Genomic DNA, 27,338 nt, shown 5'->3' with positions numbered 1-27,338 from the left:
AAATAATAAATGTTATCGGTAATGCACGCTGACAAGCAAGATCCCCTTCATACGTCACAAGGGGGTATTTGAGTATGCAAATGAGAAGTTAATGAGGAGCCTCGTTTTAAAATACATGAAATAAAATTTGAATAGATTGGGTTTGAAACCCATTTTTTCATTTTTTTGTTCTTAAATAATAATATTGATGTACCAATAAATGATTTGGGGCGAGAAAATAGCAGACACTTTAAGACTGCTGGGGGTGTGAGCGAAGTATAAGGGCTCTATCAACTATTGTATAGTCTGACAGTAAAGATAGACTTTGTGAGCATCAATCTCTACTGCCAGTTACACTGATGTAATCAAACAGTGTTATGGTGAATGTCGATTGAACCTAAAACATCCCTATTGATGGATTTTATTCAAAATAGAACATCGTGGCACATAGACATTTACAGATCTGATTTAAAATGGCCACTAAGGAGGAAGACTGACCTGGTGTGTCGGGATGATCAACATCCAATGATACACTTGGCACTAAAGTTTTTTTTTATTGAAACAACTGTTTGATGTACTGGATAAAAATGTAAATGGACGACAGAATACATTAGTAGAGTTTTGAGGACTCTTCCACACAGAAGGTTGAGTGCTAGAGCATGTAAAATAGCGAATTTGGATCATTTGACAAAATTCAGTTTTTCTATAACTGACACGCCATAGAGGGTGATCTACATTTCTGGTTTGGGCTAATTTAAATTATATATGCCTGTAGAGTGTAAATTTGGTAATAACTGTTGTAACCACAGAAACTAACTCATTAAAAAAAAGTCCAACTGCATACACTATGTTGACAACACATTAATAATCAACACATGAAATAAGTCAACAAGTTCATTTATTCAATTTAAATATTATTTATGTTTATTAAACATCAGTTATTTCCTTTTCATTTTCTGTAGATTAGGAGCTGATACTTTGACTTTCCCAGGCAAATTACGAGAAAGATCATTGTCCTTAGGAGAAAAAAGAAACATTTTATTACCATGAAAGTGTATCATGTAGCACTTTTGTAAATGGGACACTGCCATTCACAAAATAATTCTCCTGGGACATAGATGGGTAAAAGGGATGCTGCTATTCACAAAGTAACCCTTCTGTGACAGAGATGCTGCTATTCACAAAGTAACCCTTCTGTGACAGAGATGCTGCTATTCACAAAGTAACCCTTCTGTGACAGAGATGCTGCTATTCACAAAGTAACCCTTCTGTGACAGAGATGCTGCCATTCACAAAATCAATATTACTTTTGAGTTGCAATTATCCCTTAAAAAAATATAGGTATTATGTTTAGAGAATATTTTTGTGTGTAGGTGTCTAACAAATTCAAGTTATATATTGACAACTTTAGAACACTTCTTGCATACAACGGTTGCGGTTTGGAGTGTTTTTTGATGATTTTGACTTTGTCAAACCCCACCTCCATCATGATCAGTATGTAGCGGTACATTCTAAAATTTAAAACGACAACAGAATTTTTATTCACTCATAATTTATGACAATGGAACATTCTCGAACATCATAAATTCACACATTTCCTGTCAGTGTAATGAACTAGTTGTTGAAATTTGCAAAATAATCGCAATTCAAATACAAACACAAATGTGATAAAAGTCATGATTTTTATGGATTTATGCTCATAATATAGTAGATTTTCAAGCATAGAATCTTCCAAAGGGAGTCAGGGAGTCATGGAGTCAAGGGCTAATTTACACCCATGTCATTTTAGACATCACTGAAGTGCTTTGTCACTGCCGGTAGAGGAAATGATTCATAAATTTCTAATGTTGTAAACATTACTGTGATCATTTTATGAGAAGCATTTGCTGTATGTAGTAAACTCGCCATCTAAACTCAAATAGAAATTTGTCGGAATAAATCACAAATAATTTTATCTTTTTAATAGTAGGTAACCATGGTTGCAAGCAAATAAATTGTAAGTACAATACATACTCTGACGCTTTTGAAGAGATCTTTTTCTCTGCTTGTTGTGTCCTTGCTAAGTTGGAACATGTGTAATGCAGTCTTGGCAGCTGAAAACCAAGACAGAGTATTTTGTTAATAAGTTTCTGGAAAAGCATGTGACATGTATGATAGTCTAAATATGCAGTATATTATGTAATTTAAAAACATTCCATTATGATCACTTTTAATCATTTATAAACATGCCCATGATGTTTTAGAGGGTAATGTATCTGCAAACAACATTATTGTTGTAGTGTTAAAAGAAATGATAAATTATCTGCGTTTCGTAGATTAGCAGATAATTGCTATCTATTCGTATGTAAATTATTCAGGTGCCATTGCACTTGCTCCGATTGGTTAGTGGCTAAGTAGCCAGGTGCTCATGAGTATATAGTAAGAAGAGTATTCCATTGTATTCAGTCTCGGTTGCAAACAACTCACGATGTTCACACTGATGAAAGGCATCAGCTAACAGATAACAACACCACCAACACCAGGACTTGCTCGACGATGTTACTAGCATATTACCACCGTGGTAGAAGACCGTTTAGCGAAATTTAAGCGCGACTTGTCCGAAGAAAATAGCGAAGCTCTTGGGACGGCGGCAAAACGTGGCAGGTGGTGATGGAGTGCCTGCATACTGTCATGGATGCCACTACTAAAAATGCTGTGGAGAAAGCCAAAGACACTCTCTGAAAGGTGTGGTTCTGGTTTCTCGTCGTATGAAGCTTATCAAGCTTGCCGATAAAAGTGAATTTGGGTGGGGTCGCAGTGCGATCTGTCATGACTAAGTAATCTTGTAAATATGTATTTAATGTGAATAATTTATGTTGCATCATTTTGTCTGGTTGTTTACCTTTTTACAGGGTGTGTAGCCTTTCAGCTTATTCACCTTTCGACGTGTCAGTATAGATATTCGCCTTTCGACATGTCGGTATAGATATTCTATTTTCGGCATGTCTGTATATATTCGCGTTACGGCATGTCTGTATATATTCGCCTTACGGCATGTCTGTATATATTCGCCTTTCGTCATGTCTGTATATATTCGCCTTTCGGCATGTCTGTATATATTCGCCTTATGGCATGTCTGTATATATACGCCTTTCGGCATGTCTGTATATATTCGCCTTTCGGCATGTCTGTATATATTCGCCTTTTGTCATGTTTGTATATATTTGCCTTTCATCATGTTTGTATATATTCGTCTTTCGGCATGTCTGTATATATTCGCCTTTCGGCATGTCTGTATATATTCGCCTTTCGGTATATGTCTGTATATATTCGCCTTTCAGCATGTATGTATATATTCGCCTTTGGGCATGTCCGTATATATTCGCCTTTTGGCATGTCTGTATATATTCGCCTTTCGTCATGTCTGTATATATTCGTCTTTCGGCATGTCTGTATATATTCGCCTTTCGGTATATATCTGTATATATTCGCCTTTCAGCATGTCTGTATATATTCGCCTTTGGGCATGTCTGTATATATTCGCCTTTGGGCATGTCTGTATATATTCGCCTTTGGGCATGTCCGTATATATTCGCCTTTTGGCATGTCTGTATATATTCGCCTTTCGTCATGTCTGTATATATTCGTCTTTCGGCATGTCTGTATATATTAGCCTTTCGACATGTCTGTATATATTAGCCTTTCGACATGTCTGTATATATTCGTTTTTCGGCATGTCTGTATATATTCGCCTTTCGGCATGTCTGTATATATTCGCCTTTCGGCGTGTCTGTATATATTCGACTTTCGTCATGTCTGTATATATTCGTCTTTCGGCATGTCTGTATATATTAGCCTTTCGACATGTCTGTATATATTTGCCTTTCGGCATGTCTGTATATATTCGCCTTTCGGCATGTCTGTATATATTCGTCTTTCGACATGTCTGTATATATTCGTTTTTCTGCATGTCTGTATATATTTATTGCCATGGCTAGGCCAGTCTATGGCGTACCTTGTGATTGTATTTATCTCACAATATGGCCTATAAGCTTATAAACCCATGAGTGCAGGGTGGCTATGATATGCTACTATAATAAAACTTAAGAAAACAAACCTTTCCCTCGTTTGCTATTTCCTGGAGTTAGTTTAACTTTATATCTAAAAGAAAAAATATTGGAATAAATTTATTAAAAGTAATCTTAGTTATTAAAACCTCAACAAAAGATGTATGGTTTTGAAATCTATATTGTATATTTACTATTATGAAACAAAACAAGGGTTGGGTGATATCAGCGATTTCCTGAATGACGAAATAAATTCAACTTACTTATAATTGTGCATGGTGTTGTATGGTGAACAGACTGGTATAGCAAATAACAAAATATCTTCCGGGTGGGGACAACCAGTCAGTGAATCTATTATAGAACCACTTTCCTATAATAATACAAACACATATAATGGTACATCTAAACAGAAGAGGAGTATTACATTAGGATATGTTGCATTATGCTGCATAGACACAAAGGCTACACCTGGAATTATTCCTGGAAGATGTGATTGATTGATTGCTAATTACAATAGCAGGTAAAACAAGTTGTTTAACATAATTTTTTGAGCCCAGTGTAGATGAATTTGGCATAGATTGATACGATTTAACAACAAGAGTTGGCAGAGCCATCTCGATGCTGGGAAATTAAGAGTTTTAAAAGTGTGTTTTGGAGCAATGGATTGGCGAACAGACAGAAAAGCAATTTCAAAGACTTTGACTTTGTTTTAATGAAAATTTGAAGTATACATGAGGGTACGTATTATTTATTTGTTTTGGAAACTCAATTTTTAACTGAAGGAATTAAACTAAAAATTAAAAAATCATGATAGAAATGACTACTGTTCAACTCCGGACTAGTTGTTTAATTGTACTTAGCGTATGTTGCTATGACAATCAACCAATTCGAGAAAAAACAGTCGACAATGACTAAATGCATGGTCACAGCCAAATCGCTGTTTAATTGAAATAAAAAAAATCAAAGAAAACAGAGAACTCTAAGACAGGAAGAGAAACACGAGCGATGTAGTCGAACAGGCATTACGGCAACCATGTTTGTTTCACCTCAATCAATACAGCATTACCCATGATGCACTATTCCCATAAGCGTGGGTATGTGGAAGTTCATAGCCAAGCGTACTGCGGTCAAGAACAAGGTAAGAAATTACGTGATGAGACCATCCCGATTTGCCGTCGATTTCCGGGTTCAGGTGCGTTTCATACAAGATCGATACGAACTACACCGCCGAGTGTAGTAGACATAATTCCGATGGCAATAGGAAGTTCGAAGGAAGCTAACACAGTTGATTTATAACAGACGAAGTAAATGGAAATCACTTTTCAGTCCTTGTTGAGGCACAAACGTATTTAAATGAGAGACGATGGCAAATCCATGTTGTGGCAGATTTAATACACACTACTACAGTTCGACTAAAGTTTACAAACACCACGGTCAGTCACACAAAGTCCCCCAAATTCAAAAGGGATTTTTAAATGCACTGGGGAACACGAGACGAACAATTGTGCATACTTAGATGACGACCCCACTCTAAGTGCAGCGTGAAAATGCCAATTTAAATTTTCCGGGGCAGATTTACATAATACTACAGTTTGATAACATGGCCAGTCACATAAAATTCATCAAAAGGGAGCTGCAAGTCGTATAATGCCAAAACAGCACCATGATTTCACAACTTTCGAAATATGTTCGCTTTTATTGATAACACAAAGCCTAAACTATCAGAAATACGTAACACATAATTCGAGTGACGGTATAACAAAATAACTCATCATTTGTAAATTCAATCCATCGAAAAAGTATATTAAAAGAACATTTTTATAAACAATTTTTAATTATATAAATACACGAAACAAGATTTATAAACAAAAATCTATTTAAATACATTCTCACTACAAATTACACAATACTTATTTTCTAATGGAGTTTCTACACAGCACAAACTATTGGAATCATGCACACATGTGAGTACTTCGGTGACACATTTTATAGCTACACGCAAAATAGTCCATCATTTATTACGTAACTGTGACCACATGACATCATTCTGCTAACATCCATACATTTTTATAAAATCTCCATGCACTTTTTGACCTTTCATAAGTGAAATACACTACAATTTACTCCAGAAAAACAATTTTCTTTGTACATTCCTACATTCTTGCATACTAATGAGGGATTCAGACACATTCCAAGCTGAACAATTTTCTTGGACTAATAACAAAGCTGGTCAATCCATTCCCAGCAATAAAGGTATCAAGAAATCTTGACATCAAATAAATATGATAAATGCAGACAATACCTGGGAAATATTCTCCTCAGCAAATAAAGCTTCTTTTTCATCATCAGATTCCTGTGGAAAATCAATGTTTTGTTTTAAATATTTTAACATACTACTTGAGTTAAAAAGTGTTGGTTAATTGACCACATCATAGCATGTACTGGAGATCATTAATGTTATGACTGTCAATTGTGTTCCCATCAGTTAGAGGTAAATTCTATGCAAGCCAAGTCATTTTTTTGAGCATTCACCTTTCTATAGTACGGTCACTCACAGTAATACCTAGAGTTATTATAAAGAAAGACTTACCTCACCATCTTTGGGTGCTTCTACTGTTTCTGGACCTGCAAAGAACATGATAGATGTGTTTTTTTCTGCTTGTGATGGTGTTCAGTAATATCAAGTTTATTACAAAAATACTGCATAGTGAATATGAAGACAGTAAGTAAATGCAAGTATTACTAACAGCATGAGTGTGTATAACGCACATCGCCACATTAGGTACTACCTTTCAACTTACATGTAGTAGTACACCACTATGTTTGAAAATTGATACCTAGGTGGTGCTTGTAATATCCACTGAGGCAACGTGTCAGAAATATACACACTCACACTGTTCTTATCTTTTATTAACACTACTACATGTCTTAGTTTTAGTGATTACCATAGACCTTAAAAAAGAGGGTCTATGTGATTACCCACTCACGATGCACAAACATTAATGCTACAGAATTCCTGATTGTAATAATACCTTGAATCAGAACATCAGAAATCTTTGGCTTTGCCTTTTTTTGTTGTTGTTCTCTTCTCTTTTCCAGTTGTTCCTGCTTCAGCAATTGCTGTTGTTTTTTCCTGGCTTTCTTTCCTTTGCCTTCATATTCATTTCTTCCTGCAGACTGACACATAAACCAAAACATTTTACTGAAATTATTATCATGGCTTGAAATTTGTTAAGAATGATAATTAACACTTTTGTTTAATGTACCACTGAATTTATTTGACTGACAGTGTTGTTGTCATTGTCCAATGAATGACACATAAGGACACTACACCAATGAGTGAAACAGTTACAGTATCTGCAGTAACCAAGGAGATACTCACTGCTAGTATTTCCATTTTAAGTCTCTTTTAAATGTTACAGTATCTGCAGTAACCAAGGAGATACTCACTGCTAGTATTTCCATTTTAAGTCTCTTTTAAATGTTACAGTATCTGCAGTAACAAAGGAGATACTCACTGCTAGTATTTCCATTTTAAGTCTCTTTTAAATGTTACAGTATCTGCAGTAACCAAGGAGATACTCACTGCTAGTATTTCCATTTTAAGTCTCTTTTAAATGTTACAGTATCTGCAGTAACCAAGGAGATACTCACTGCTAGTATTTCCATATTAAGTCTCTTTTAAATGTTACAGTATCTGCAGTAACAAAGGAGATACTCACTGCTAGTATTTCCATTTTAAGTCTCTTTTAAATGTTACAGTATCTGCAGTAACCAAGGAGATACTCACTGCTAGTATTTCCATTTTAAGTCTCTTTTAAATGTTACAGTATCTGCAGTAACCAAGGAGATACTCACTGCTAGTATTTCCATTTTAAGTCTCTTTTAAATGTTACAGTATCTGCAGTAACCAAGGAGATACTCACTGCTAGTATTTCCATTTTAAGTCTCTTTTAAATGTTACAGTATCTGCAGTAACCAAGGAGATACTCACTGCTAGTATTTCCATTTTAAGTCTCTTTTAAATGTTACAGTATCTGTAGTAACCAAGGAGATACTCACTGCTAGTATTTCCATTTTAAGTCTCTTTTAAATGTTACAGTATCTGCAGTAACCAAGGAGATACTCACTGCTAGTATTTCCATTTTAAGTCTCTTTTAAATGTTACAGTATCTGCAGTAACCAAGGAGATACTCACTGCTAGTATTTCCATTTTAAGTCTCTTTTAAATGTTACAGTATCTGCAGTAACCAAGGAGATACTCACTGCTAGTATTTCCATTTTAAGGCTCTTTTAAATGTTACAGTATCTGCAGTAACCAAGGAGATACTCACTGCTAGTATTTCCATTTTAAGTCTCTTTTAAATGTTACAGTATCTGCAGTAACCAAGGAGATACTCACTGCTAGTATTTCCATTTTAAGGCTCTTTTAAATGTTACAGTATCTGCAGTAACCAAGGAGATACTCACTGCTAGTATTTCCATTTTAAGTCTCTTTTAAATGTTACAGTATCTGCAGTAACCAAGGAGATACTCACTGCTAGTATTTCCATTTTAAGTCTCTTTTAAATGTTACAGTATCTGCAGTAACCAAGGAGATACTCACTGCTAGTATTTCCATTTTAAGTCTCTTTTAAATGTTACAGTATCTGCAGAAACCAAGGAGATACTCACTGCTAGTATTTCCATTTTAAGTCTCTATTAAATGTTACAGTATCTGCAGTAACCAAGGAGATACTCGCTGCTAGTATTTCCATTTTAAGTCTCTTTTAAATGTTACAGTATCTGCAGTAACCAAGGAGATACTCGCTGCTAGTATTTCCATTTTAAGTCTCTTTTAAATGTTACAGTATCTGCAGTAACCAAGGAGATACTCACTGCTAGTATTTCCATTTTAAGTCTCTTTTCTTCTTCATCTTGATCACCGTACTTGTCTTTCATCTTCTTGAGCTTAGCCTACAAATACACAAGCATGTACAAAGTTTACTGCTGTTTTGTTCAAGAGAGAAATCCACTAAATTAACCACATGTAAAATTACAATATAACTGACTTCTTCACACACACAAAATTGTCAATTTAAATCACAGAGAATTTGCTTTAAATATTACAGAAGTGAAATTCGTTGTTACTGTACAACCAGTTTTCCATAGAATGGTAGTCACAAGGCTTGTTTCTTGCACCTAAAACTGTGTTCAATTCTCTCTTGTCATCACGTTTATACTGTTCTATGAATCTATGTAGCCATGGTATTTAGAACAGAGTACTCAATGATGGAAGATCTGAGGGGCAAACATACATATTGTGGCTCTCTCACACTCAATAAATGGCCAATTGTGACTAAGGTCCAAAACATCACACAATGATCACAGTAATGATTGTACCATGAATCATGAACAATAAAATGTCACATTAGATGTTTTAACAAGTGAAACATCTCTGACTGTCAGTCAGAGTAATCATCGATTCTTGAAAAGATTTTTTAAAATGCTTATCCCATACTTTCTGTCCTCGTTTAAGCAGCTGCTCTGAGGGTTGCTGTTCCTTTTGCTTTCTACGTTTTCTTTCATCCATTTCTTCATTTTCTTTCTCACTTGGAGGAAGCTGCTGTCTCTTCTGTTTCCTAGACAATGCTTTCTCCTCAGCATTTTTAGCTGTCTCCTCTTTTTCTTCTATATTTTCACCCAACTGTTGCTTTTTCTGCTGTTTTTTAAGTTCTCTGAAATTAAAAAAAAAAAAAAAATTGTTGTTTGTAGCACTACAGAATTTTCAGATTACTATATCTAGCATCAGATTTACATCTTATAAGTTAATTTGAGTTTAACATTTTGTACTAGTTACACTAGCAGCCTGTCAGCTGAGATAGCTCCGCTGTTATCAATGCACATTTCAATTAAAGAACTTAAGATATCATCAGAAAATGAACAATATGTATAGTATTAAAGCAATCGGACTTGCTGTTTTCAACAAGAATTCGAAAAAATATCAAAAATATTCATTAAAATTAGATAATTGAAGAACAAAATCATCACAAAATGAACAAATCTGAGAGAGGTCTACCTGTAGTACCTATATAGTATATAATATCAAAGCAATTAGACTTGCGGTTTTTAACAAGAATTCGAAAATATCACTTTTTACCAAAAATGGAGGTATGTAAATCTGTCGAAATGGACATAGTGCGAGTGGTTAGTGCTAGTAGCACTAATCCGAAAAACTACTAGATCTAGTGCTAAAATGGCACTAGATCTAGTGCTAAAATGGCACTAGATCTAGTGCAAAAACGGCACTAGATCTAGTGCTAAAATGTACATAGTGCGAGTGGCATTGATATTGCGTTGTCAACGACGTCAAGACATCCCGTGATTCTCTGAAAATAAATTAATATTTACGTAAAATTGTTGTATCTTTCATTCATTGGAAATGTGCTACAGTGGGAAAATTGAGAATGTCATTGTCCACGTTTGTCATAATACTAATAGACCTTTGGAACAACGCGATCGGCCGGGAAACTAGCTGAAACAGTGAAACTGCAGGTCGAACTGCGCAATTTTTACAAATTGTGAATAGATATACTGTATAAAATGGTATTGTGGGGAAGTCCCGGGTCCCAGTAAAGCTCGGTGGGTTGTGCGTGTACTGCGATTTTCACGCAATCCTGTTGTTACATTGTATCATGGAGGAACTAACGGAATATGATGTAACCTCGCCGATTTTTTATTTTTTTAACGTGATCATATTATGTATGTCTAGACACTTTCTCTGCAATAATATTTTTTAGAAGCCCTTAGGATTTTTTGTTGTAGACTCTCGAAATCTTGTTCTTGTTACAGTTGCTAATAATTAAAACATGTGAAGTAACAAGTTCATCTGTTGAATTTCCGGTTGTGAAATACGTATTTTAACCCTCACAGCTAAACAAACCCAGTGTATGGTCGCGTTAAAAAAAAATGGGACCAAGAAATCGTCCAGGGCGATTTTTCGGCAGTTTTTAAATTTATTTTTTAAAATATTTTGTCGTAATTTATCGGACATTTCAATCGTTCCTGACGCCTAAATCAGTCTATTTAAGTTTTTATTCAAGAGCGTGTTTATTTTGACTAGCGTAAGCTCCGTTTGGACAAAGAGCTGTTATCACTGTAAACAATGTGAAATTATTCTTCTTATGCTAAGTTCATCTTTGAAAACAACTATTTTTTTATTTTAAAAAAAATCATGCCATTTTCCCATCAAAATCCAAGCCAAAAGAGCGTACTACAACATCGTCAAATCTCTTCCGCGTTGCGTTCAATAACATTAACATATTTAAATGAGCTATGGTGATTTGAACGCGTTGGCATCGTCCAGCATTTTGATTGGTTAATTTGCGATTTGACCTATTAGCTCAACTCATGCAAGAGAAGCGCATGGCGGATACCCTACCGCATCGACCGTTTATATCATTTGCTTACGATGAAACTAAGTTGAATTTTATTTGAATTTCATAAAAATTATCGATTTTTTTTTTTTTGCGTTATTATAATCACTACTGACTAATAATCAATGTTTGTGAAACGTAGCATGTCCGGATTGAGCATCTGTGATCGCTTGCCGGGATTGTTAATGCAGTTGTGTTCGTTTTTATTAGAAACGTCGTTTAAAATATACTTTTGTTACCAATAACATAAAAACAAATGTATTTGAAAAATGACACTGGGCGACACTTTAATGACATTTCAGGTGGTCTACTTTTTAATTCAGCAATAATTATTAATTATTGTTAATTCTGCAATAGTTTCTTTCGTCTTGGGTGGCCCAACTCACGGCGTAGAAAGTCTGTGTAGTTGGATACAATGAAAATGTCCCCCCAAAATATTTGATAATTATTTTTTTAAATTTTGAACCCCAAATAAGCGCACATCAGCCGTGAAATCCCCAGGGCGATTTTTCGGATGGGCGAATTTACGGCAGAATCCGGTATTATATAAAGAAAGTATTATTATGGACATCTCACGCATATTGCCAATGTTTTATACTGTTTGCAGTTTGCATATGAAAGTGGTTGTTGATGCCCCTCCTATTATTCGACGTTGTTGACAATGCGATAACAATGCCACTCGCACTGTGCACATTTTAGCACTAGATCTAGTGCCATTTTAGCACTAGATCTAGTACTTTTTCGGATTAGTGCTACTAGCACTAACCACTCGCACTACGCCCATTTCGACACATTTACATACAAAAATATTCATAGAAATTAGTGAATTAAAGATATCATCACAAAATGAACAAACCTGAGAGAGGACCACATGTTGTACCTAGATATGTAATATCAAAGCAATTGGACCTGCGGTTTTTAACAAGAAGTCGAAAATATCACTTTTTACCAAAAATGACAAAAATATTCATGAAAATGAGAAAATTAAAGATATCATTACGAAATTAACAAATCTGAGAGAGGTCCACATGTAGTACCTAGATATGTAATATCAAAGCAATTGGACTTGTGGTTTTTAACAAGAAATCGAAAATATCACTTTTTACCAAAAATGACAAAAATATTCACCAAAATTAGAGAATTGAAGATATCATCATGAAATGAACAAATCTGAGAGAGGTCTACCCAAGGTACCTACATACCAAGTATCAAAGCATTTGGGCTAGCGGTTTTCAAGAAGAAGTTGAAAATAGCATTTTTGACCAAAAATGACAAAAATATTCGCTATAAATAAGACAAGTGAACATATCCACACGAAATGAACAAATCTAAGAGAGAACCACCCAAGGTACTTTCCTAGAAAGTTTCACAGCTATACAGTTTGTAGTTTTTAAGAAGAAGTCGAAAATGTAAAGTTGACGGCCGCGACGACGGACAATCAGTAATACTATAAGCTCCGCTCAACTTCGTCGACAGCAGAGCTAATAAAGTATACAGCATTATAATTATAAAATAGATTCTCACCTTCGTTGCTTGGCAGATAAACGCTGCTTTCCAGAACTTTCAGCCTAAATTAACATAAACAATATCTTGTTCATTTCTGTGTAATGTATATATAAACATCAGAACAGTAATCTAAAGGTGCAAGGTAGACATATTTGAATCTAGTGAAATACAAAATACCTTATCTTTAATCAGGAAAGGTTTATCATCTCCCAGATAAATTAACTTCTCATTATCGTCAACTGCACTATCTGTAGTACTTGTACCTCTGCGCAACTCAAATCTAGGTAAAGACAAAACATAGCACAATTGTCAAAAACAATTTCAAATACAGCTGCAAGCAGCAATGATTGGATTTTGAGTTATAGTATCAAAGGTTGAGTGGAAAATATTAAAATTATTGCAAACATTCAGATTATAACTACAAACCATAAAACTGATTCCAAGTGTGTGTGTTAAATCATTTTAATAACATTATTCCCTTCAAAGTATTAATTTATATGTGTATGTAAAGTACAAATATCCAAAAAATTGTAGCGTGCGCTGAAATATACTGATTAGAAAACCTTTCTCTTGATATCAAACATTGTAATATGCATAGGAACATTGCCAGCGATGTTTGTTATGGCATTACTTTCAACCATTGAAAAGTAAGATCACTCATTTGCATATTGCAGTCACTCTATATTTAAAAGGGGTGCTCAAATATGAAATGACATGTTATGTTTAAGATCAAATAATAATCTAGGAATGCTTGTTCAATGATAATTTATTTTCATATTTCATGCAAAATCTTTTGCTTGCAATTTGACATTTTGAGTCTGAATCCTCTCACTATGTTTGAATCTGAGCGGTTTTCATAGCACTCTAGTATACATTGCCTTTGTTGGTTGTGTCCAGAATCAATGGCTTGTCACGATTAAAAGCACCAAAAGCAGAGAAGATTGATACAGATTTACCTGATCAGTTTATTTTTGCACCTACTGTGAGGCCAAAGGTCATTATGTGGCAAGTACAAAAGTCACAACAAACTAACATACTTATCTCCAGTGATGTGTTGCAACTGTATAGTACTATCTGGATAAAATCCATCATCATCTTCATCATCATCAACTTCCTCCAACATTTTGATCTCTAATTTTTTTTCATTGTTACCAGAATCTAGCGTTGCAGCTATTACCTCATTATCTGGTGCAACCTGGTGATCACCGGAAGCAATACCTGGAACAAACAACAAGCAAATTAGTACATCACTACTAACAGTTCTTTTGACTTTAATAAGCATACCGGTATTCAATAAAACTGGTTCCAACAGTTTTACTGTTAACTCACAGAACTCTATACATAAGTGAGATATATTGTTACCAAATGATTCAAAGAATTATTTTTTTAATACAAATACACTTGTTGGTTCAGGTACACAGTTTGTAATAAGCACCATTACCCAGTAGTTGTGTTAGCAGTCACAATTCTTACCTTTACTTTCAATATTTCCATCCTCCGGCTCCTTTTCCTCCTGCTCTTCTTCCTCTTCCTCCTCCTTTTCCTCCTGGTTTGCCTCCTCTTCATCACTCTCATCATCCTCTTCCCCTTCTTGTTCTGGAATAGATATTTCGTCACTTTCACCACTGCCAGTCTGTAATAAACACATTATTACAACTATATATCTTTGTTATCACTCAATGCACATAGTTCTGGACACTCATCAAAAGCAGAAGGAAAAAATTAAAGAAAGTTTAGAAAGAACTCATGTGTGCTAAGAGTATTGGAGAAACATTAAAATCAATTCAAAATTGAAGAATAATCTTTCAAGTTTCATTGAAATGTTCACAGACCATCTACGCACCAAGTTTCATTGAAATGTGATTAGAACCAAAAAATTATTATGCACAGATTTTAATCAAAAACTGAACTAATGATTGTAATCCCATTGTGTGCTTCGCAAACAGGAGTCCAAAATGAAAAATTTGTTTCTGGAATTGATGCTAGCGCTTATTCTTTTTATTTTATTCTGATTCTTGGTGAGCATTTTGGCAAAAACATAAAAACTTTTTTTTCTAGATCTTAGCCCTAACACTTTGAGCACCATAATTTAGTGCAAAATTTTGGCTGTTTTTATGTATTTTTTGGGCATAATTTTCTATTGGTTAAAAATCTTGTTCAAAAAAAAGTTTTGAAAATTATGTGGGTGTAAAATTTGTGAGTGTACTAATAATTCTGCTATTTTTCCACTTAGCTGAACCAGCAGTGACTATTATTAACTAATACTTACAACTTGACTATCAGTAACAGATAGATGATCTTCTAATTCCTCTTCTAGTGATTTCACTTTTCTTTCATCTTTATGTCTCCATAGACTGTCTTCATCCACCTGCAAAATATCATGCAGTAAAGACAGCAATGTAATTTGAAGAGAAAGAGCGACAAGAGACCCCCCCCCCCCAATAGTGTTCTATTCATTTCTGTCATATCTGCTGACCTATTTTGCTATGGCATTTGGGACAGTCAATGAAAGAATGAAACACAATTTGAAAAGCAAAATAAAGGATCTCGCTCTTCACAAGATCTCTGCGACAATTTTTGTTCAAGGTCTATTGAATATATGATTATTACACCAAGTATTAGTATAGGCAGAGACAACTGTATTTACTCCATTAGTAGTAGATTCACATTTACTACTGTGATAATAAATCATCTTTATCTCGTTTATAGTCTGCAATTTTCTTCCAAAAATTTGGACAAAAATACCAAATATTTTTGAGTAAAACTGAAAATTGACAGAAAATGTTTTTAAATGTTTTACCTTGAAAAGAAATCCAAATCCCATAACAAGATAACTGGGTGGCAAATAATTCTTTTTTCCTGGAATAAATAAATTTTTAAACCAGTCAAAATATGTTATTATTCTTAAGTCCTTGTTTGAGTATGTTTATAGAATCTCAGCAAGAAAACAGAAGTACTCTAGTGCATGTACTGTTCATTCGATGTGACCACTTCAGGTGATGTTACTTTTATTGATTTTAAAATCACTTTCTTACCTCTGACCATAAAACTACCAGTTGTTAAATATTCTCCTGTGGGTGCAGTTTTAGAGACCTGGCAAAATACAATAAATGGATAGAAATAAATAAAAAAGATGCAGCCTGGCAGTATAAATTATAACACTCTTATTATATATATTAGCAGCAATGTCTCACCAAATGTTTCATTTTGAGATATACATAGAATAGAGTCCTGGTGACTACACATGCAAAGGGTCAATCACAAACACTCTGTTTACCTACCTGATTGTGGTACACCCACCACGCACTGGTCACTACCCTCGCCTGCCAGGCTGCACTATAACATATTGCCATAGATCCAGCTTCATTTAGAGTTTTAGGAGGTATATCAGCACCTGAAAGTTAAACACTTTTGGTCAATACAGATTGATGTAGAGGGAAAGGAACATGTTTATTTTTTAAACAGTTGTAAGACACGCACCTGTAGGATTTTTGATAATAACACTGCTAGCACCATGTAGGTCAGCATGAACATAAATATCACCTGTTAACAAATAAAATAAACAAAATTGAAGATAATAAATAAGAATTATTTTTTTGTTTACATATGACGTCTGTCTAAAAGTTCCGTGCATTGTTTGGGATTTAAATTTTGTCAATTGACATTGTTGATAGGAATTCACAGGTGCCAATAAATTATTGCAAATACATATTGAATTACAATGGACAAACAATACAAACCTTTGTTGAGATACTTTCTGACAACGATTTCATTTTGTTGTTGATCCCTTCCTCCAATTATTAAGTAATTTTCAGAACTTATAAACCAGATAAACTTCTCAAACCTGGAATTATAAAATATTGCTAGATATAGCCTCTATGATACAAATATCTTTGTTCATTATGATGTGATTTAGACAATCCTATGTACCATCACATTACATGAGGTAACCTGGATACAACAATTGATAAACAACATGACCATTCTTGTAATTTTTTTGTAAATTTTAGAACACTTATCAATAATCTCTGAGAATAGCTCTGATGTGCTACAAGAACATTGTTGTAGCCCAGCCAAGCAACGCACACTTATAAGACAAACCACGGTTAACCCATAAAAAAAGTACCGGTAGTTTGCTTCTGGCTGTTGAGAACATGTGAACTTAACTTCATCAAGCAAAATGTTCACAGAAATTATGTACACCTCAAATATCAAAGCAATCGTGTTGGAAGTGTTCAAGAAGAATTCAAAAATATCATTTTATACCAAAAATTACCAAAATATTATAGAGAATTGATGATATCATCACAAAATATACAAATCTGACAGAGGTCTACTCAAGGTTTCTACATACAAAGTATATCAATTCAGCTGATAGTTTTAAAGAAAAAGTCCAAAATAGAATTGTTGACAAACGACAGACAATATTTAGCAGAGCTAAAAATATGAAAGTTTTTCTCGTTTAGAATAGTATTCACAGAATAGTGTGCACATTTTCAGAGGCTGATACAAATTAGTTTTAAAATGATGGCAAGTGGGCGGTGTATTGCTCATTTGGAACATTATGCCTCCAGTGAAATCTGCCTACCTTTCAGATTGTTGACCCTGGGACATGCACTATGACACACATTTGATTTGCCATGCCTCTTTCACATCTTCACCTGACAGACTAACATACTGGTACATGTCCCTATGGTTCTTGAGAAATTTGTTTACCAGACACACAGCCAATGATGGGTGCCAAACAAAGCTTAGTTCATGCTGACAACAGACTTAATAGTTCAATCAATAATCATCATATCTTACTTACTTACCAGTATGTTTTTCTTGCTTTGTTGATACTTGTCACCGTAGCAACATCCTTCAGGGTTTGTTTGGTTTTAATTTCTGCAGATTTCAAAGCCTGGCATCGAAGGAGACCAGCGATTAAAAACATGGAAGTATGACATTGCAAGAAGCACACGATACTTTACTATATCTTAGAAATGGAATCTTAGCATTATAATATATGATAATAACACACTCAGATTTACTAATATTCATATTGATAAAACTATCTATATATGACAGTGATATGCATAGGAAGCTTTAATACTGGAACACAATGAATGAATGAATGAATGAATGAATGAATGAATGAATGAATGAATGAATGAGGTAAAAATTCAATAATTCAGTTCTATTCAAATATAAATGTTACAGAAGATAGAAAAAGCGTGTCCATTGCATGTACATTGCGAGTCTGCAGACATGTGTAATATACCAGTTATTAATAATGTCTTAGTTTGTGTTATTTGCAGCCATGTCTCATCTCGGTTACAGTAATCTCAAATTTCACACACTTTATAAGAATTACTGTGCAAATAAAACAATGAGAAAAGCAACACAATTAGAGTACAAGTGCATCATGACAATCATTCCTACAGTCAACATGTACAAGTAACAGTCATATTATCCTGTCCTCAGTTGTAAATTGTCAGTGATAGAAATTTTACAATTTAAACGTTAATTTCAGAGTATCTGTAGTCACTGACACTCAGCATTTACCTCTAGAGAACAATGTTACCTTTTGTGATGCTGCAAGTGTTTTCTGTTCTTTTACTGCAGAGTGTTTCTTTGCTTCATAATATCTGAAAAACAAGTTGATACAGAAGAAGGCAGTTGAGAAAGTGAAGAGAAAAGAAGAATTACTGTATTTGCTCTATTAGTAGCGCATACACTAATTACAGAGGTGTTTCTATGGTCAAAATATTGGAATGATTCAGTATACAACAAATGTTGGTTTATATGCATTATATCGGACATGTGTTCCTACGAGAGGAAATCCAGTATGAGAAATGAGGACAAGTAAATTATTTAGCTCAGAGCTTCTTGCGTGCCATTCTTTACAAGTCTGTTCCACAATTTGACTGTTCATAGATCATATATGAATTGATTTCAAAAAAAACACTAATATTCACAAGTAACACAAGTTGAAGAGCCTTTAACTCATTACTAGAACAATAACTTACTTTCTGGCATTTGCATAGGCAGATAAATCAAGATCAATGTCAATTTTGAGAGGACCAATCCCAGAATGCTTATCTTCATCATCAACATCACTGCTTACAAATGGATCCCTAAAGCAATAATCAAACAAATGTTGTTAAATAAATACAGAAAATGGAAAAAGAATAATTGGGCAAAATGTTCAATGAAAATTAAAAATACTGCATTTGTTCTATTAAGTAATAACAGATGCACATAAATGACCAAGGTGTGTTTATGGTCAAAATCAATTTGTATTCCAGTATACTGTATAGTATATTTGTTCCAGTATACTGTAAAACACTTTAATTACTAACTGTTATTGCTATAGTTACTGATAAGTAAAATTTTCTAACTTAAATCCATGTGAATGTATAATTACAACAGAATTGTTTCTTTGCCAAGCTGGTGAACTTGAAACCCAGTGAAATCGCTCAGATCAACAAAATAGTGAAATTGTCAGTGAAAATAAATGGATTTTCAGTGCAATAAATGCAATTTTTAAAGTATGTAGACTTCAATTGGATGTGTTTTCAGTAGAGAAAATACTGTATTTGTGTTTCCCAAATGATTCAGTTAATATGATAAAGATAACGTGGAAGACTCTACTTACCTCAATAGTAAAGTAATGTGATTTTTGTCTAATTTTAAAGATTTGATAGATTTAGCAACTTCATCTCCTTGTGTCTGCGCTTCTTTGACAATGTCCCAGATTTCAGCCCAGTCAATTTGATTGGCTATTGCACTTTGTACTACCTGAATAGCACGGTCAACCTGAAGAGGAAATAATACATAACATTTAATTATAAATATCATATCACTGAGAATCAATGAAGATTACTGCTATGTTTATGTACAATATGTATTAAAGGTATGTTGGTATTTTAAATAAACTCTGATATTGATAGTATGCTTTGAAAAAACAAAAGGTTTGTAATTGTTTTGGAATTTGCAATTCTGTTATGAACAGTTCAACAGTTTGTATTACAGTATTTTTGTTTCAATACCACAGTAAATATGCATTATTCTAATTGATCTATAAATAAATTGACTAACCAGTGACTTACAAGTGGTGAATTAATTAACTGGATACTTACCAGTGGTAAATCGATTAACTAGTGACTTACCAGTGGTAAATTAATTGACCAGTGACATACCAGTGGTAAATTTATTAACCAGTGACTTTCCATTGGTAAACTAATTAACCGGTGACTTACCAGTGGTAATAAAACAAGCAGCCTATCGGCTGAGATAGCTCCGCTGTTAGCAATGCACATTTCAATTAAAGAACTGAAGACATCATTAGAAAATGAACAATATGAATAGTATCAAAGCAATCGGACTTACAGTTTTTAACAAGAAGTCGAAAATATCACTTTTTACCAAAAATTACAAAAATATTCACCAAAATAAATTAATTAGAGAATTGAAGATATCATCACAAAACTAACAAATCTGAGAGAGGTCCACATGTAGTACCTATATATGTAATATCAAAGCAATCGGACTTGCGGTTTTTAACAAGAAATCGAAAATATCACTTTTCACCAAAAAATGACAAAAATATTCACCAAAATTAGAGAATTAAAGATATCATTACAAAACGAACAAATCTGAGAGAGGTCCACATGTAGTACCTATATATGTAATATCAAAGCATTTGCACTTGCGGTTTTTAACAAGAAGTCGAAAATATCAGTTTTTTATTAATACCAAAAATGACAAAAATATTCACCAAAATTAGAGAATTAAAGATATCATTACAAAGTGAACAAATCTGAGAGAGGTCCACATGTAGTACCTATATATGTAATATCAAAGCAATTGCACTTGCGGTTTTTAACAAGAAGTCGAAAATATCAGTTTTTACCAAAAATGACAAAAATATTCACCAAAATTAGAGAATTAAAGATATCATTACAAAATGAACAAATCTGAGAGAGGTCCACATGTAGTACCTATATATGTAATATCAAAGCAATTGCACTTGCGGTTTTTAACAAGAAGTCGAAAATATCAGTTTTTACCAAAAATGACAAAAATATTCACCAAAATTAGAGAATTAAAGATATCATCACGAAATGAACAAATCTGAGAGAGGTCCACATGTAGTACCTATATATGTAGTATCAAAGCAATTGGACTTGCGGTTTTTAACAAGAAGTCGAAAATATCAGTTTTTACCAAAAATGAAAAAAATATTCACCAAAATTAAAGAATTAAAGATATCATTACAAAATTAACAAATCTGAGAGAGGTCCACATGTAGTACCTATAGATGTAATATCAAAGCAATTGCGGTTTTTAACAAGAAATCGAAAATATCAGTTTTTACCAAAAATGACAAAAATATTCACCAAAATTAAAGAATTAAAGATATCAACATGAAATGAACAAACCTAAGAGAGGTCTACCCAAGGTACATATACACCAAGTATCAAAGCATTTAGGCTTGTAGTTTTCAAGAAGAAGTCGAAAAAGTAAAACATTGACACGGACGACGGACGACGACGACGACGACGGACAATCACTCATATGATAAGCTCCGCTCGACAAAGTCGACAGCGGAGCTAATAAACCAGGTGACTTACCAGTGGTAAATTAATTAACCAGTGACTTACCAGTGGTAAATGTATTAACCAGTGACTTACCAGTGCTAAATTAATTACACAATGACTTTAAAATACCAGTGGTAATTAAATAAACCAGGTGACTTACCAGTGGTAATTAAATAAACCAGGTGACTTACCAGTAGTAATTAATAAACCAGGTGACTTACCAGTGATAATTAAATAAACCAGGTGACTTACCAGTGGTAATTAAATAAACCAGGTGACTTACCAGTGGTGATTAAATAAACCAGGTGACTTACCAGTGGTGATTAAATAAACCAGGTGACTTACCAGTGGTAATTAAATAAACCAGGTAACTTACCAGTGGTAATTAAATAAACCAGGTGACTTACCAGTGGTGATTAAATAAACCAGGTGATTTACCAGTGGTAATTAAATAAACCAGGTGACTTACCAGTGGTAATTAAATAAACCAGGTGACTTACCAGTAGTATTTAAATAAACCAGGTGACTTACCAGTGGTAATTAAATAAACCAAGTGACTTACCAGTGGTAAATTGATTTCAATCAACTGTGCTTTGACCATGTCAACATTCTGCAATTGGAAAGGAATTTCGGCATTTATTTGTACTCTTTTAATTATTATAAAATACCCTAAAAATTGCAATTTTGTTAATATTAAAATTGCATTACGGATATGTTTCACAAGTATCAAACTATCAAAGAAGATTAAATGATGTGGTAAATGACACACAACAAAAACTCACATACAGATAGATTTTTTCATAACGCCATTATTATACTACATCCCTTGCAGTACTGTAAAATACTTTTTTTAGCTGGAATTAATTTTCGATGAAACAACATTTTTGCCGTTTTGTATGAAGTTTTTTTTTTGTCACTAATTTTGATGAGTTGAATGTAAAATATAGGAAGTAATTCAGTAATTGTTTAATTTTCAGTTTTCAAGTGCTAAGAACACAAAGAATAGTAACAATACCTGTGATGCCTGTAACTGTTGTATTCGTTTCTCGTGGTCTTTTTTCACATTTTCCAACTTCTTAATGGCTGATTTTTCCTGAGTAAGATAATAAAACAGGAATGAGCAATGCGAGTCACTAAAGAAATATTACACACTAAATTGTCTTTGGCCAAAACAGATAACAAGAAATGAAGATAATCAAGTACAATAAGCTTATTTTTCAAGCAATCATCACCATGAACACACAGTTATCATGCAATTTCTAACTCTTTATTCCCAAGAAAATGTATATAAGCAGTGTATCCACGTACCTGTTGTAATGCTTTGATGTCAAGCTTTTGTGTCCCCATTTGAGAGAAAAATTCATCAACAGCCTGGGGAAAATATCAATAAACAACTGATATTATTATCAAAGGAGAGTGACAAGTTTGGCAAATTGTAACAGGCCATATTTAATATTTAAATGTTGTCAAAGTGGTAATAAGAAACAAAAAATTTGTAAAATCCCTAACTCTGCCAATCACAAGCTCAAAGTGTTCCACATTATAAAGCGACACGGTCTGCAAATATTTACTTTTTTTTTGTTACAAACATTGACCTAAAGAAAAAACACTTAGAAATGATTAGTAATTGATACACAAATGACAGAAGTGTGTCTATAATTTGTGTGCACTTAATCGATAAGTACTGTGAGAAAGTATTTACCTTTCCAAATGATTCTAATTCAATATATAGACTTTTTTGATGCTGTTCAAATAACATTGGATGATATTCAGCATATCTGAAAAATAAGGTATAAATATGAAATGTGAAAATAGAACAATTATCATAACATAAACTATGGTAATATTCACCTAAACTAGTAGAATTATTTATTCATATTAAACCTACGTTATTAACTCTTCCGGGACATCTCCTGATAATTTTGATGTCTTTTTTTCTTTTTTTTGAATGACGTAACCCTAGAGTTAATAAGAAATACAATAAATCACTTCAATTTCAGAAAACAAATTTAAGAATTCTAAATTCATGAACCATGAACTTTTGTAGTAAACAATGTTAAAACAAACAAAACCTAATTCCCAAATGGACTCAGCTTTGTTAATTTCAACATTACCTCTGATTTGATATTATTGGTGAATATGTTTCATTAGATTTGTTCATTAGATTACATTAAACTGCAGGAGGAATATATGGTTGTGAAAAAGTCAAAAGATCTTTCCATCAGAGTGTACTACCTTTGAAGGCGATTCAACTATCTTTTTGAGAACATTTTCCATATCTTGCAATGCTGCCATTATTCTTGGAAGATCTGTGATAACAAAAACAAAAAAAGAAATGGATGGCAATTATAAGAAAATTTATAAAAACTCAGAAAGATTATGGTTTGATGTAAAGAATTGGTATCTCACCTGTAGAAATATCCACATTTTGTCCAACTTTACAACCATCATCAAACCCTTGTTTTAACAGACAATGCTCAATGACTGAAGGACCACAAACTAAAACAAAAAGAAAACATGAGACACACTGCAGATAAAAATAAATGTACACAATGTTTTCTACCAACATATGTGAAGACAGTTTTCAAACACTTCTTACTACTTCTGTTATTTTGATTTCAGTCTGTTCACCTCAATGTACACACTGTATATGAAATAGTAAGAAACCAAAATTTAACACCACTATTCATGTAGATTTCCCAACACGTCACATAGCATTCATAAAAGTCACATCAACTCACCTAAATGGGGATTCAGAACTCTCTTCAGTTGATCACCATCTTTGGCAGCAACTAAGATGTCATGCAATCTATTAAAAACATACATAACATGCTTTTCATCATTATTTTAATAAATTATCAGGTACAAAATGAAATTAAACGATTATTACCGGTATCTACGCTATTTAAAATTAAATGCAAAGTGAAAGTATTCAAATGAATTGCAACAAAAATCCACTCTAAAAATCCCTTTTTTCACATTACTATTATACATACTTTTCTATTGACAGCACTGGTTCAGGTTGTTTAGCACTTTCTAGTGGATATGGCTCCCGAACAGCAAACTTCACATCCTGACTTTGATCGGTTCTCACCCTCAGCAGATTCAATATTGTATATTGATGATCTGTTAACACTACATTACCCTACAAAGGATCGTACAATAATTGAACTTCTGTAATATATCATGTCAGACCAAAGCAAGTAAATACCACCAAATAAACAGTATGGTAAATACTACATCAAATAAAAATAAACACGTACTGCTTGCATAACTCGAATCGTCACTCGTGTACGGCACCTAATATAACACATGTGATAACACAGACTGACCACCATAAGAAAATGTAAGGAAAACTTTTCTGGTAGATTTATTGAATACAAGGTACCCCGGTAATATGGAAACAATTTTGAGAATGCAGCAGAAATAATGCTTGAAATAAATGTCCACACATGAAAACTGCCCAGTCCTTACCCTATCATAGAGTTCAACAATGAGATGGTAGGCTGCTTCCTCTTCGCCAAACTGTAAATCCACAATTCTATCAACTCCTAACTGTTCCACCTTTACTAATCGCCTTCCTCGCAAGTGTTTACGCAACTTCATAGAAAACCCAGATGGCATAGCATTCTTAGGCCAATCAAAATCCGTACACTGGATTCGTTGCCCAGACTCAAATAATAGGGCATCTTTCACATCAGGTCTGAGAAAAAAGTAAATGAGACATATAACACCAGAGTTTAATATATTTGTACAACTAACATACGTGAATTTCCTGATTTTCTGTTCTGGTCAATGACAATACTGTAAAATTTCACTGATTAACCACTTCAGGCATATTCAGTGGGTTATAAATTCACAGTTTAATCATTTTAGATAATGTGTCCTATGCTCAATTGTGCATAATCACTTGGTTTTAATTTAGCGCATTTTCCAGTCAGCGAAATAAGCAAATTTAAACCCATTGACTAATTAACCTTTAAAAGTTGTTGTAAGGTAAGTTTAGTTTTCCATAGAGTTGGACCTGGCATGAAAAATACCATTATCCTGGAGTGTATTATTCTACTACTGGTACTAGATTGCACACACCAATATCTGACTTTGATATATTACATCCAACTTACTTGGCAAGTCTGATGAGGTAAGTTTTATTGTCAAGATCATAGACATTCAATACTCGAAGGCCAATTAACCTGAGAAGAAGATAGAAGATTCAACAATAGATTAAACATAAATGCAACACGGCGAATTACAAGATAATTACCACATCGCAAAACAAACTGTTATGAAATTCTAATGCAAATTAGTGAGTCTGTGAAAGAACTGATCAGTTTTTCATTCTCAGATGATTTTTTTGTAGTGATACAAAATGCATGAATAAAGTATTGTGCATTTTTGAATGCAGTGTAATAATCACTCGTTTCTGTTTGCGCAAACAAACATTTCCAAACTCCCACTGCATTCTGCGGCACTATTAGTTAGCAATATGTTCATTGAACGTACACAAAATGGGATCACTTTTAAATGCTCGCTTCTCTGGAATCTTCCCTGCATGTCAACATACATGGTTATAAAAGTTGCACACATGTAACCTTTAGACTTATAAGACCACCACGAAACCATAATTTATGATTGAATTAAATTACAATCATATATAGGAATGTAATTTAATTACAATTTAAATAACTCAATTACATTGCGATTCTATATAGGGTTGCGTTTTAATTGCATTTAATTTACAACATTATACAAGTTGTAACTTGATTTATACTTGGTTAAGAAAAAGGGTAGCCCTATGTACATGGACTGTGTATCAGAAGCATAGTATCATAATACGAACAGGCGACCCCCCCCCCCCCACCACAGAGGCATTGTCTTGCCCTGATCAACATAGCGCAATACATGGATGAAGGCTGTGAAAGGGGCAGGTATGGTAAAGGTTATTTAAACTACCATACCTAACCCGCATTAAATATTAATAAATCACAAATCAAGAATTGCAATTAATGGTGGCAGTCTTATAAATTAAACTACCGTATAAAATAAGTTTACACCGGTATGTACTCATCCCATCCATACACCACTTGGCATGTGACTTTAAGGCAGGGTAACATGTGACTCACAAAAGTTGCAACACATATTGCAAATTACAAAGATAAAGTAAAAATAGAAAGAATTTATTTATTGTCGTCCAGACAACAATATAGGAAGAAAACAATTGAAAGATGTTGAAAAATGATTTGTTTTTAACAATTGTAGACCTTTGTATGTAAACACGTCATCCATGTACATCATGTTCATTGCGACGACACTAACAATGTGTTATATATAATCGTAGCTTGTTGTCCACTTGAAACGAACTTTCTTTCACGCAGTTTCTGTGTGAGATAGATGAATGTGGTTTTGGTGACGGATTAAATGAGCCAGTTGACAGACAGGCCAGGAAAGTTTTAAGCTTTGGTCTCGACGACACTCACTCGATACTGACTCGGTTCTACAGAATATAGCAATATATCACTCACTCACGAATCGAACCACATTTTTTTCTTATTTACCTTGCTCTTATCTCTGGAATAATTGCCAAAATGTCGAATGTTGTGAATCTTGCCTTCATTTTAGACAGAAATACTAGCATATACGTCGAATATGTATCCTCGCCATGTTATTTACACTCCGGAAACAGGAAATGCACTTTGACCTTACGTTCGCGCATTGTATCACGGTACAGTACTTGACTCTTACCTTGTCCCACGGGTATTTCTTCATGTGCACTAAAAATGCGAAAAATTCCAAATGCTGTTACGGTA

At 33.8% G+C, this 27,338-nt stretch overlaps 1 protein-coding gene across 1 annotated transcript; it reads right to left on the bottom strand.

Annotated features, from left to right (window-relative positions):
- Nucleotides 1-860: 860 nt before the first annotated feature.
- LOC100377273 (ribosome quality control complex subunit NEMF-like) lies at nucleotides 861-27,220 on the bottom strand. The gene is made up of 35 exons (XM_085494157.1): nucleotides 27,087-27,220; nucleotides 25,656-25,724; nucleotides 25,006-25,234; nucleotides 24,528-24,676; nucleotides 24,273-24,340; nucleotides 23,941-24,030; nucleotides 23,767-23,840; nucleotides 23,420-23,490; nucleotides 23,234-23,309; nucleotides 22,840-22,902; nucleotides 22,547-22,624; nucleotides 22,094-22,141; nucleotides 19,587-19,747; nucleotides 18,958-19,065; nucleotides 18,513-18,576; nucleotides 17,761-17,849; nucleotides 16,687-16,790; nucleotides 16,427-16,489; nucleotides 16,228-16,340; nucleotides 15,982-16,039; nucleotides 15,747-15,805; nucleotides 15,216-15,314; nucleotides 14,420-14,579; nucleotides 13,984-14,164; nucleotides 13,124-13,226; nucleotides 12,965-13,008; nucleotides 9,526-9,742; nucleotides 8,904-8,981; nucleotides 7,058-7,202; nucleotides 6,616-6,650; nucleotides 6,328-6,378; nucleotides 4,289-4,395; nucleotides 4,076-4,119; nucleotides 1,993-2,072; nucleotides 861-995 (listed from the first exon to the last, which is right to left on the bottom strand). The coding sequence occupies exons 1-35, from the start codon at nucleotides 27,164-27,166 to the stop codon at nucleotides 918-920; spliced, it is 3,336 nt and encodes a 1,111-aa protein (XP_085350283.1). The 5' UTR covers nucleotides 27,167-27,220; the 3' UTR covers nucleotides 861-917.
- Nucleotides 27,221-27,338: the final 118 nt, after the last annotated feature.

This window comes from Saccoglossus kowalevskii, chromosome 2, assembly GCF_978046115.1.
Source record: "Saccoglossus kowalevskii chromosome 2, keSacKowa6.1, whole genome shotgun sequence".
NCBI classification, from domain to species: domain Eukaryota; kingdom Metazoa; phylum Hemichordata; class Enteropneusta; family Harrimaniidae; genus Saccoglossus; species Saccoglossus kowalevskii.
This window is presented reverse-complemented; position numbering and strand designations above follow the sequence as displayed.

Coding starts and splice junctions, on each gene's coding strand:
- LOC100377273 (XM_085494157.1), bottom strand. CDS start 27,166: ATGCTAGTATTTCTGTCTAAAATGAAGGCAAGATTCACAACATTCGAC. Junction 24,031..24,272: donor AGTTCTGAATCCCCATTTAG/GTGAGTTGATGT, acceptor TTTTTGTTTTAG/TTTGTGGTCCTTCAGTCATT. Junction 22,903..23,233: donor AATTAGAATCATTTGGAAAG/GTAAATACTTTC, acceptor TATTTTCCCCAG/GCTGTTGATGAATTTTTCTC.